The sequence below is a fragment of the Phyllostomus hastatus genome, unplaced genomic scaffold (assembly GCF_019186645.2).
Source record: "Phyllostomus hastatus isolate PE091 unplaced genomic scaffold, TTU_PhHast_1.1 phas_contig_113, whole genome shotgun sequence".
NCBI classification, from domain to species: Eukaryota; Metazoa; Chordata; class Mammalia; order Chiroptera; family Phyllostomidae; genus Phyllostomus; species Phyllostomus hastatus.
The window spans coordinates 14,688,209-14,701,444 of NW_025333530.1; the positions used below are offsets into that span (position 1 = coordinate 14,688,209).

Sequence of the window (13,236 nt, forward strand, 5' to 3'; positions counted from 1 at the left end):
CCAGGGTCTGTTATGCATTATTAAAAATGAGAATCATATTGTCTAATTCTTTGGAGTCCACTCATATATTCTACTACAGTGCTGTTACCACAGTAGATACTTAATGTGTGTTTTTTTTAAACATTTAATTCATTTATTTTTAGAGAGAGGGGAAAGGAAGGAGAAAGAGAGGGAGAGCAGCATCAGTGTGTGGTTGTCTCATGTATGCCCCCTACTGGGGACCTGTTCTGCAACCCAGGCATGTGCCCTGACTGGGAATTGAACCAGTGACCCTTTGGTTCACAAGCTGGCACTCAATTCACTGAGCCATACTAGCCAGGGTGATATGTAATATTTTTTAAACAGTTAAATGTATTGTATGTCCTTTACTTTCATTTTACAAACATTTATTGAGTGTCAAATTTGTGCCAGATAGTAAGGAATACAAAAATGAATAAGTAAACTGCTCTTGCCTCAAAGAATGAACATTTTACGGGAGTCAGGTATGTGAACACATTTCTTAATCTCTTGTGCTCCACTCATCCAACACCCATTGGTTGCCTGAGGACCCTGATTCATCAGGACGATGCTCCAACCAAATGAGCCACCTGGAAAGGGCTAGAATTTTTTATTTGTAAATTATAGTTGACATAAAGTATTATGTTAGTTTCAGGTGTATGCCTGCATAATTAGACATTTATAGTACTTACAAAGTGACCACCTTGATAAATGTAGTATCCATCTGACACTATATATAGTTATTACAGCCATACTGACTATATTCCTTATACTGTGCTTTACGTCTCCATGACTATTCTATAACTACCAATTTATACTACTTTTTTTAAAGATTTTACTTATTTATTTTTAGAGGGGGAAGGGAGGGAGAGAGAGAGAGACATCAATGTGCAGTTGCTGGGGGCCGTGGCCTGCAACCCAGGCATGTGCCCTGACTGGGAATCGTACCAGCGATGCTTTGGTTCACAGCCCCACGCTCAATCCACTGAGCTGCGCCAGCCAGGGCCCCCAATTTATTTTCTTAATCTCCTTACCTTTTTAATCCATGCCCCCAACTATCTCCCAACCACCTATCTGGCAACCATCAAAATGTTCTCTGTATCTGTGAATCTGTTTCTGTTCTGCTTGTTTGTTGCTTTTGTTTTTTAGTTTGAACATATAAGTGAAATCATCTGGCATATGTCTTCTGTCTGACTTAATTCAATGAGTATTATACCCTGTATGTTTAGTCATGTTGTTGCAGATGGCAAGATTTCATTCTTTTTTATGTCTGAGTCATATTCCATTGTATATATGCACCACTTTATCCATTTACCTCTTTTTTAAATATATTTTATTGATTATGCTATTATAGTTGTCCCATTTTTCCCCTTCATTCCCCTCCACACTGCACACCCTCACCCACCCACATTCCCCCCCTGTAGTTCATGTCCATGTGTCATACATTCTTTGGCTTCTACATTTCCCATACTATTCTTGCCCCCCCCCCTGTCTATTTTCTACCTACCATCTATGCTACTTATTCTATGTACCTTCACCCCCACTTCTCCTCCCACTCCCCTGTTGCTAACCCTCCATGTGATTTCCATTTCTGTGGTTCTGTTCCTGTTTTAGTTGTTTGTTTAGTTTGCTTTTGCTTTTGTTTTAGGTGTGGTGGTTAGTAACTGTGAGTTTCCTGTCATTTTACTCTTAATATTTTTTACCTTCTTTTTCTTGGATAAATCCCTTTAACATTTCATATAATAAGGGCTTGGTGATGATAAACTCCTTTAACTTGACCTTATCTGAGAAGCACTTTATCTGCCCTTCCATTCTAAATGAGAGCTTTGCTGGATAGAGCAATCTTGGATGTAAGTCCTTGATTTTCATGACTTGGAATACTTCTTTCCAGCCCCTTCTTGCCTGTAAAGGCTCTTTTGAGAAATCAGCTGACAGTCTGATGGGCACTCCTTTGTAGGTGACTGTCTCCTTTTCTCTTGCTGCTTCTAGGATTCTCTCCTTCATTTTTACCTTGGCTAATGTAATTATGATGTGCCTTGGTGTGTTCTTCCTTGGGTTCAACTTCTTTGGGACTCTCTGAGCTTCCTGGGCTTCCTGGAAATCTATTTCCTTTGCCAGATTGGGGAGCTCCTTTATTATTTGTTCAAATAACTTTTTTTTAAGATTTTATTTATTTATTTTTAGAGAGGGAAGACGGGGAGAGAAAGAGAGAGAAACATCAATGTGCAGTTGCTGGGGGTCATGGCCTGCAACCCAGACATGTACCCTAACTGGGAATCAAACCTGCAACACTTTGGTTCGCAGCCCGCACTCAATCCACTGAGCTACTCCAGCCAGGGCTTCAAATAACTTTTCCACTTGTTGCTCTTCCTCTTCCCCTTCTGGTACCCCTATAAATTCAGATGTTGGAACATTTAAAGCTGTTTTGGAGGTTCCTAAGCCTCTCCTCATTTTTCTGAAACTCATTTTTCTGAAGAAACAAGAAACTCTTGTTTCTTCATTCTTTTCTGTTTTGTTGTTTCTTTCTTCTTTCTGGTCTACTCCATTGATTTGAGTCCCAGTTTTCTCCCATCACTATTGGTTCCCTATACATTTTCCTTTTTTTCACTTAGTATAGCATTCATTTTTTCATCTAATTTGTGACCAAATTCAACCAATTCTGTGAGCATCCTGATCACCAGTGTTTTGAACTATGCATCTGATAGGTTGGCTATTAGAAGCATAGCACTTCCCCCAAGCAAACTGAGCCCTTCTGGTGCTGATTTCCATGTGGGTGAGCTTGTGTACATTCTAGGACCCTGTGGGTCTCTCCAATGAACTTTCCTGTGAGGCTGGGAGTCTCTCCCTGTGCCTCAACCCCCACATGTGTTTTCAATGGGTGATTTGAGGCTTTATTTTCTGGCACTGGGGCCCTGGGATGTGTGGTCTGTCTCGCTCCCCAGTTTCGCCTGGTTTATCCACGCGCGAATATGTGACCTCCCGGTCAGGCAGCCACATTGGGCACCTCGCTGGTTCTGCCCGCTGCCACTCTGCGCCCGGGGTCTGCCAGCCATCACCTGCGTGCCCGCGATCCACAAGCCACTGCTTGTTTTTTGTTTTGTTTTGTTTGTTTGTTTGTTTGTTTGTTTGTTTGTTTGTTTTGGCTGCGACCCCTGTTCCCCTGGCCGCCCTTCCCACTGGTCTGGATGAATGTGTCTATATTAATTCCTTGGTTTTCGAACTTCCATACAGTTCAATTTTCTGTCAGTACTGGTTGTTTTTTAGTTTCTAAATTTTTGTTGTCTTTATTTTGGTTGTGCAAGGAGGCACAGTGTGTTTACCCACGCCCCCATCTTGGCCAGAAGTCTCCTGTTCACCTCTTGATGAACACTTAGGTATGTTACTTCCATATCTTGGCAATTGTAAATAATGCTTCAATAAACATTTAGATGTATATATCTTTTCAATTTAGTGTTTTGGGTTTCTTTGGATAAATACCTAGAACTGGGATTTGTCTCTTTTTATAGCCTTTGTTTGAAAGTCTATTTAGCCTGGTATAGATACTGCTACCCTATTTTTCTTGTTTGTTTCAATTTTCATGAAATAACTTTTTCTACCCCTTTGTATTCTGTCGTTCCATCTGAAATGAGTCTCTTGCTGACAGCATGTGTTAGTCTTGTTACCCATTCAGCCACTGTGTGTCTTTTGATTGGAGCATTTAATACATCTGCATTTAAAGTCATTGTTAATAGGTATGTAGTTACTGCCATTTTACTCATATTTTTTATCTTCTTAAAGAAGACCTTTAACATTTCTTGTAATACTGGTTTGGTGGTGATGAACTTTAGCTTTCTCTTGTCTGGGAAGCTCTTTATCTGTTCTTCGATTCTAAATGATGGCTTTGCCGAGTTGAGTAATCTTGGTTGTAGGTTCCAGCTTTTGATCACTTTGAATATTTCTTACCAATCCCTGCAAAATTTCTGTTGAAAATTTCGGTCTTAAGAGCGCTCCCTTGTAGGCAACTAACTGCTTTACTTTTGCTGCTTTTAAAATTGTCTCTTTAGCTTTAACCTTTGACATTTTAATTATGATGTGTCTTGGAGTAGTCCTCTTTGTGTCCATCTTGTTTGGGACTCTCTGTGCTTCCTAGACTTGTATGTCTATTTCCTTTACCAGGTTAGGGAAGTTTCCTCATTATTCTTTTAAATAAGTTTTCAATTTCTTTTCTCTTCTCCTTTGGCACCCCCATGATGCAAATGTCGGTACGCTTGAAGTTGTCCCAGAGGCTCCCTATATACTATCCTAATTTGGGTGGGGGGCATTCTTTTTTATTTTATTTTTTCTGTCTTGATTGTGTGTTTTTTGCTTCCTTATATTCCAAATCCTGCAGGGGTTTTTAAAAAATATTTTGTTTATTTATTTTTAGAGAGAGGGGAAGGGAAGGAGAAAGGGAGAGAAACATCAGTGTGTGGTTGCCTCTCTCCTGTGCCCCATCCTGGGGACCATGCCAGCAACCCGGGCCCGTGCCCTGACTGGGAATTGAACTGACAATCCTTTGGTTTGCAGGCCTGTGCTCAGTCCACTGAACTACACCACCTAGGACCCTGCAGAGCTTTTTTGTTTTGTTTTGTTTTTTAATCCTCACCCAAGGACATGCTTATTGATTTTAGAGAGAGGAAGGGAGGGAGAAGGAGAGAGATAGAAACATCAATGTGAGAAAAAAACACCAACCAGTTGCCTTTTCTATGAGCTCCCATCGAGGTTTGAACCCGCAACCTAGGTATATGCCATGATCGGGATTGAACCTATAACCTCTGTTGTATGGGACCATGCTCCAACTTACTGAACCACTGGTCAGGGCCCAAATCATTGTTTTGATTCTCGGCTTTATTCTGCTGATGATTTCCTGTAAATTACTCTTCATTTTAGTAAGTGTATCCTTCCTTTCTTACTGGTTCTTTTCTGTGGTTCCCATGGCCTTTTTTATGCTGTTGAAGTTCTACCTTCACCTTCTCTTCCCCAAAGTTCGCTGAACATCCTTAGGACCATTATTAGGTAGGACTGCTATATCTCCTGGTCTTGGTAGAGTGGCCTAATATATTAGGTGATCTGTAGGTCCTACCTACAGAACAGTAGGTATTCCAGTGGTACAACCTCACATGTCATCTGAGCTGGGCATTCCAGGTGTACCCTTCATGTGGAATGTATTCACTCACCTGTTGTAGTTGAGCCTTGATTGCTATTGGCACATCAATGGGAAGGACTAACCACAAGAGTGATCCACCGCAAGGACTGGCTACCACCACCGTGGAGGATCAGCTGTGTAGGGTTCAATCTCATGTAGCAGAACTCACTTTAGTGGGGTCCAGGTATCTGTGGAGTCCACCCTTTGAGTATGTCACTTCTGAAGGTGGTTGGGTGGTCCTTCTGCATGGTCTGAAGCTGTCCACCAGGTCCACTGGCTCTGGGGCCTCCTTGGAGGTACAGGCCAACTTCAGAGGCTGCCTGTGCCCTGCCTGGTGTCACCCAGCATGAGCTACAGAGCGATCTTCAGATAGTAGCTACTCGTGCTGGTTGGAGGTGCCAGGGAAAGGCCAAGCTGAGAAATGAGACCAGCTGCCACTAGTGCTGGGCCTGGAACCGCTTAGCAAGAGATCCAGGACAGGGTATGCAGAGAGGTTAGATGCTGCTTGCTTGAGAGATTTTTTTTTTTTTGAAAAGTCAGCAGCGTAAGCCAAGATAGGTCATTTGTGTGGAAAAGCCGATGAACAGGGCTTGAGTAACACAGTAATTTGGGTGGGACTGGGTCTCAGGGAATCACCAGTGCAGGGTATACTGTGTTAGCCATGTTGATGGAGTCTCAAATATGGCCCTGCCTGCTGGAACTGTGGGGAGCAGGTAGGGAGCTCAGCAAAGGAATGATTACCTCTGTCTGGGAGAAAGCTGCCCCTCCAGCCTTTCCCCTAATGTTAGTCAATTAAGTTCCTCCTTGTATATCCATGGTGCCTTTCCAGCTGCTGTCCTAGCACTGGGGCTCAGAGGGAGTGAGTCTGAGTAAATCCATGCGTGGGTCCTGGAACTCAGAAGCCCTCTGTCTCACTATGCTGGTTTTTTACAACCAGAACTTACTAGGACATCTTTACTCAGCACTGGAACCCTGGGTTGAGGGAGCCTGGTGTGGAGTTGGAACCCTTTACTCCTCAGGGGGGATCTCCACAGCTGAAATATTCTTTCCAATTTTTAACTGCCACTCACGGGTGTGGGACCAGCTCTTTCCATATCTCTGTACCTCCTACCAGTCTCTATGTGGTGGCTTCTTTTTATCCTTAGTTACAGGACTTCTGTTCAACTAGATTTCAGGTGATTCTGAATGATGATTGTTCTGTTGTTGTGACTTTGATGTGGTCATGGCAGGTTCTGAGTATCATGTTTACTTATGTTGCTGTCTTGACTGGGTGCTCCTTCATTGTATTCTTAATCATTGGAAGCTAAATATGATTTAATAGTATTTTACAGTGTTCAAGCTGACAAGGAGGTATGAAAGTGTGAAAATACTGGAGGTATAGTCTCCAAGATACCATTGTGTGGAAGGAATAGGTGTGATGATGGCTTTCACCTATGCTCTGTCTTGGAATGCTGTGTTAATCAGAAAGAAAGCCGTATTGGGAGAAGTGTGTGTGTGAAGACCAGCTGTTTGGGCCCAGTGCCCAGGAAGTCTGAGTTATGTATATGTAGCATGATTTCTTCTGTATGCTATCTCTTCAGGGTGTCCAGGGTTATGACATTTGCCACAGTACCAAACATGGATTTAATTGAGGTTCCTTATGTTCTCTTTCTTGTATATATTTGGCATTAGTCTTTGATTTCTAGGCAAGTCTAAATCCTTCAGAAGCCAGAACTGTTACCTTGTTTACTAAATTTTCCAGGGACCCTCATGTTTAAAGTGGGTGATGGGGGCAAGATTAGAGTCAGGAAAGACTTCAGTCTCCATCCTCTTGTAGCAGTACCTTCCCATTGTTTTTTGGAGCTGTCTTTCTTAAAATTTTTAGGGCTCTTATATGTGGAATTGGAGGTTCAGAGTTAGAAGACTAGAGAGAATTCTTTAGCATAGCAGCGATGGCTTTTGGTTTTGGCTAAATCATCTGGATTATATAAACAATGGGTACTTTTAAAAAAAAAAGATTTTATTTATTTATTTTAAATAGAGGGGAAGGGAGGGAGAAAAAGAGGGAGAGAAACATCAATGTGGGAGAGAAATATCAATGGGCTGCCTCTTGCACACGCCCCAACCGGGGATTGGGTCACAATGTTCAACCAGCTGAGCCATGCCAGTCAGGGCAGTACTCTTTCTCTAAAGCATGCTTTAAGTGGTCAACTGAAGTGAAAAGTAGGTTCTTTCGTGGAAATAATAGTCTTTTTTGACTACTCATTCTTTTCTTATATCAACTATAAGACCATAAGGAAAGAGTTACTTCCACCATTTTGAAAAGTACCGTATTTGCAAACTTCAAACATTGGCAAAGTTAGTTAAGTTACTACTTGACAGCTCAGTAGTACTGTGTTTTGGAGCACACTGCAATTAAGATCATAGAGTTACATTTTGTGAAAGTTTGAAATATAGAATGGTGATTAAGGTTGCTGATAATAAACATAGCAATGTGGATCTCTTATTTCTTTCACAGATTAATAATCTTTCATTACCTTAACTGTTTGTTACTTTTTCTGTTATTGTATATATAGTTATAGAACTATCTTTCATTACAGCACTTGAAGTATAAAATTCATACATTTAGCAATGTAGTCCTCTAGTAAGTGTTGGGAAATACTCAGATGTCTTTGTAATGCATACATTAGGTTGTTCAATGAGGACATAATAATTAATTAAATCAGAAATGTTAAGGATTTGGAAATGGTCATCATGTTGCTTTAATAGTAGTTGAAAGAATAGCAGATAATAGTAGTTGAAAGAATAGCAGATTTTGTACTGAAGATGGCTTGATTCCTTTAAATATTTATTTATAGTTTTAAATTGTAACTATTATGATAGGAAGTTCATTGTAACTAACTGATCTTAAGCAAATCATTTGGCCCCTTAGAGCTTCAGTTTCTGAAACCACATCGTTAATGGATGTTGTCTTAAAGTTTTCTGAGTGATTTTACATAATTTATGTATTTTATTTACTCATTACAGTAGTCCAATAAAGAAATTAATATATAAAACTAGTCATTGCCTTGACTAATATCAAACAGCCTGCATATGCTAGAACTGAGGCCTCCAACAAGTCCCTTAATCTCAATGGTGTCACATGCCTACAAATGGGAGGATTGAACTGCCCCCTCTAAAATTCTAAGATGCTGTCATATTTTTCAAAAATATGTTTTACTTATATTTATTATTTTTAGAGAGAGGGAAAGGGAGGGAGAAAGAGAAGGGGAGGAGAAACATGGGTCAGTTGCCTCTTCAAGGCACCCCTACCCAGGACCAAACTTGAAACCCAAGGTATGTGCCTAGACCGGGAATCAAACCAATGACCTTTTGGTTTATGGAAAGATACCCAGCCAACAGGGCCACATCCATGACTTTTTTTTTTTTTAACAGTATCTAAGGCATTTACCATGAACTGTTTGTCTGCTTTTTCTCAAAGTAAATTTTGGATTACTATTTTAAATGCCCCTTTTCCTGCCCAAAAGTACAATTTAAAAATTAACAATATGAGGCTTCCTTTATTGTGATAAGATTTTTGGATTGTCTTGTTAGTTTGGTCTTGTTTTGCTTTTTTGTTTGTTTGTTTTGGTAATGTTTTAGTTTACAAACACAAACCCTGAAAAATCTTTCGAGAAATTTATAGGATTAAGACCTACATGCCTCAGGTTATCCTAACTTGTTTTAAGATGAAGAGAGAGATTTTTTTTTATATTCACAAATGATGTTCACAATAGAATTTATTTTAAATTTTATTTCATGATTAAAGAAGAGACTAAAAAGTAATATGTATTCCTTAAATTTAGGTTTAATTCTTTGTTTTTTTAATCTTTTTATTTATTTTTAGAGAGAGAGGAAGAGAGGGGGAAAGAGAGGGAGAGAAACATCAATGTGTGGTTGCCTCTCACACAGCCCCCACTGGGGACCTGACCGGCAACCCAGGCATATGCCCTGACTGGGAATTGAACTGGCAACCCTTTGGTTTACAGCCCATGCTTAATCCACTGAGCTACACCAGCCAAGGCAGGTTTAATTCTCATAATTATAATACTTTACAAGAAATCTCTTTGAAAAGGATAACTGCAGATCTTTTAAATAGTTAAATATTTCAATAATTTTAACACTCTTAAGAGCAAGAACCTTTTTAGATTCTAGTGAGTAGTGTCTCTCAGTTGCATTATATCCAAAGTCTTGGCCTCAAGCATTTTGCCTCTCAAAAGCATTTCAATTTAAGAGCTGAACCTGCTAATTTGTCTAACAGGTTGCATGTGTCTTTTAATATATTACTGGTTATGAGTGGTAAACAGATTAGCACCTGAATTGAGCTTTAAACTAACTGGAGAAACAATTCCTCAGAAAATCCACAGATATGACCCACATACACGTGGTCCTTGCTCCTGAGGGGAAATTTGGGAGCTTTAATTGTTGGAACTTAGTTTGTATCAGTATACATCGGAGGTTCAAGAAAATCTGTCTTTCGTTCCTTATCTTTTTCTTGTTTGGTATGGATTTTGTTACTGGAATCTGAAGTTCTCTCTCTTTCTCACCTCTCTCTGGAAGGAACTTCTAGTCTCTGAATCAGTGAATTTCTATTAATCAGTTTGTTTAAATAGACCATCTTTTGTGAGAACATGTTCAAAATAGGTTTAATCCTTGGTATTTTTTTTTTTATAAAGGGCAGGTCAAAAGGGAGAAGTAGGAAGTTTTCACCTTTTCTAACTGAAAATAAGATGATTCCCTATGTTATTTTTGCATGAATTTCACCCTATATGTCATCAATTCATGATCGCTTTCTCAGATGCTGCTGCCCACCATTAAGTCTCTTATCACAGGGCATTTTAAAATGATGCCATAAAATGCCATGCTGAGAATCTTTGAATCTCAAATGTATAGAAATCACATCTAAATGTCAATTCCTGAGTTAAAGAATTGACGATTATGGAAACTTCAGTCTGTATTAATATTTAGTAAATCAGAGATTATGATATTGTTTATGTTACTCCTTATGTGTTTGTAGACTTAACTACTTGTTGAAAAGATTTGTTTTATCGGGGCTGTATATTTCTGCCATTGTACTGATTTGAATACTTGAATTAAAGTTCTTTAATTGTTTTGGGCTGCATCTATAGTGTGAACTTTTGGACTGTCCCCTGGGTTTTATGCATCAAAGATGACATTTCAGTGCATTGTTCAATTACACACAGCTCCTGTTTATAATAAAGCTGTATGCCTAGGTCCATTTATTTCAATACCAGTTATTTTAGATACCCATATGAATGATGATTAATATAGAGAGGATATTTTTTCAAATTCATTTTTGTCTCCTCTGGGCATTTCTTTAGGATTTGTTTGCATTTATGTTTTGGTTTCTGATTTTAAAATAATTTTCCTTTGTTGTAGGATGAGCAGTTCTTAGGTTTTGGCTCAGATGAAGAAGTCAGAGTACGAAGTCCTGCAAGGTCTCCTTCAGGTATGGCCAGTTAAGTGCATGGTGCCTTTAAGTTGTATTTGTTAAGAGACTGCGACTTCCCCTTGTCGTCTTTGGATGTAAAGGATGGTCTTAAATAGTAGCGTTTTGTTTTTTGTTTGTTTTTTGCACATCATTCCTTTTCCCTCACACTAAGTAAGAAATGGCTTGTGATATACATCTATTCATGGGACTGACTCTTGTCAGGCTTCTCTGTGGGAACCACCTGTGACATGATAGGTAGGCTTCCCATGGGATGATTGAAAAATCTGGTAGGCAAATAGAAAGTACCTACTAAGAGCAACCTCCGATTTACATATTTTGAATTATATGGTAGTATGTATGACTTTGGTAGTAATTTGACCAGGTTAAATTTGGTCTGTTACTGTGAAAGAACTAAAAACAAAATATTAGCACTGTGAACTATTTTACCCAATTCTTGAAAGGCTGTATTAAAATAAAACAAAAATGATATGGGGCATTTCCATTTATAAACAATAGTTTTGGCATTGTTCTCACTAAGAAAATATCTAGAATGTCTTGAAATTCTAGACTTACAGCTAGCTTTCTGACAGTCCTTAGTGGAGATAACATGTAAGGGTTTACAGCATTCTCTTCTATTTTGTTCTGTATAGGAGACACCTGTAGATCTTTTGATGAAGAAAACATTCCCTATTTGTGCTGCTCTTCTGAATTTTTGGATGATTTTTAAAAAATTTTGCGTGGATAGACAATCTAGTTTTAAAATGTTGTTAGCTGTGTTTTTGCTTTTTGACATTGATAGTTTGTGATGTTTGTTAGCATTTGGGTTTTATTTGAGTTGTCATGTTATGTAGTATTCTCATTCAAACACATAATGACAATTTTCTTTCCCAAATGGTGATGGTATTGTCATTTAGTTTGGAGAAGTTTGTTGGTAGGATCCTAGTATTTGTGCCATTTAGACAGTAGCAATGTTCTCTTGAACATGTGGTTAAATCCTAAAATTTCATATCAGAAAGTGATTTTAGAGATCATCTGGGCTAACCCTTATTTATACATGACAACATGAGGCCCAGAAAATACATGATGAGCAATTACTTATAATTGACTTGTGAGTTCGTTGAATGTGTCGTGGATTATGGAGGTTCACAGCAGAACTGGACTCTTCTCTGTTCTGCTTTTTCTATTTGTCCACCAAAAGCTTTTAAAAGTTGGATAGGTCTTCAGAATTAACAAAGCCCTGTTAGTTGCCAGGTTCAAGTATATCATGATGATAAGGAATCTTGTGATGTACCTGGGGAGGAGTTTATTTTGATAATTTACAACCCTTTCTTGGTGGTTTCCTCTTAAGTTTTTTTGTTGGCTATCAGTCTCTCTTGAATGTTGTCTTGGATTTTAAAAAATCATATGGATATGTTTCATTAATTAAAAAATGAAACATAGTTTCTCTGCTGTCTCAGCCTGTTACTTTTGTTGTAATTAGTATGTATTGAGAATGGATTTGTGAATCCTTAATCTATTAAGAGAAGTCTCAAGTTAGTTAATTGGTGAGGAAAGCAATTATATTTAGAGAGGTAAATAACAAGCCTGTTGTTGATTTCTGCTCTGTTAGAAAGTTCCATAGTCTAAAATGTTCATAAAGGCATGCATCTCTTTTGGTTCCTGTTAGGGGAGGTTTTAAATCTCAGAAGAATGTTGAGTTAAATAAAACATTAAAAAGTCATGAGAGAAGAGAAGATATGATAGACTAGGCAACTCTTAATACATTTAGAACATACAAATGTATACAAAAAGTTTTAGGAAAATTTTGTTTTCTTATGATAAGTAGCACATTGAGCTGATTTATAAATTGTCAAATTCTTTTATTTGGAAGGAATATGATTTAATAAGTTGTTGATTTGCTCTTACAGCAATTAAAGTTAAATCTTTTTTTGTAACTTGAGACTAACTAGTTCAAGAACCTATAGGTACGAGGACAGATTAATGGGCATACTATCATGCCATATCACTGATTAGATTACATGCTGCTGAGTTAGTTCAGTGATGATTTTCTGATGTCTCATGAATGAATACTTTCCTATTCATAAAACTTTTTTAGTTTACTATGGCAAAAACAGATTGAAAATATAGGAGGCTGAGCTGCTCAGGAGCCTTTCTCTATAGAAGTTGGTTGTTTAATTGAAGAGCACTTTGTTCAAATTTATTAAAGCAAAAATTTTGAATTGAAAAGATGGGATGAGTTACTATAAACATGTTCTTAGTGTCATTCTTGGTGGCTAGAATATGGAAAAGGTAGTACAGATGTTTTTTAAACATTTTTTTTTTTAATCAGAAAAAATCTTGCTTACCTAAAGTTGTAGGAAAATCACTTTTGTATAATATAAATTGCTCAGTTGAAAAACTTTTATGGTAGATTTTCTATCAAAAAAGTAGTTAAATGTTCTTTTAGGTGGAATGTTATTTAGTTGATTTCTTTGAGAAGGTTTTTGGGGAAAAGAAACTAAGCACAATTAAGATTTTATTGACTCATTAGACTCAAGTAGAGTTCAGTACCAAGTGGCTTGTGCTAAATTATATTCAGCTTAGTTAAGACCTGAACTGAAAAGCT

The 13,236-nt window shown here is 38.2% G+C and overlaps 1 protein-coding gene across 8 annotated transcripts in view; it reads left to right on the plus strand.

The window, feature by feature from the left end:
- The window catches only part of KMT2A (lysine methyltransferase 2A), a 97,336-nt gene that overhangs the window by 23,678 nt on the left and 60,422 nt on the right, over positions 1–13,236 (plus strand). For all 8 annotated transcript variants that reach the window (XM_045838091.1, XM_045838132.1, XM_045838106.1 and 5 more), the window contains one exon: positions 10,580–10,649. In XM_045838091.1, the coding sequence (XP_045694047.1) occupies positions 10,580–10,649 (70 nt within the window). The remainder of the gene's footprint in view (positions 1–10,579; positions 10,650–13,236) is intronic.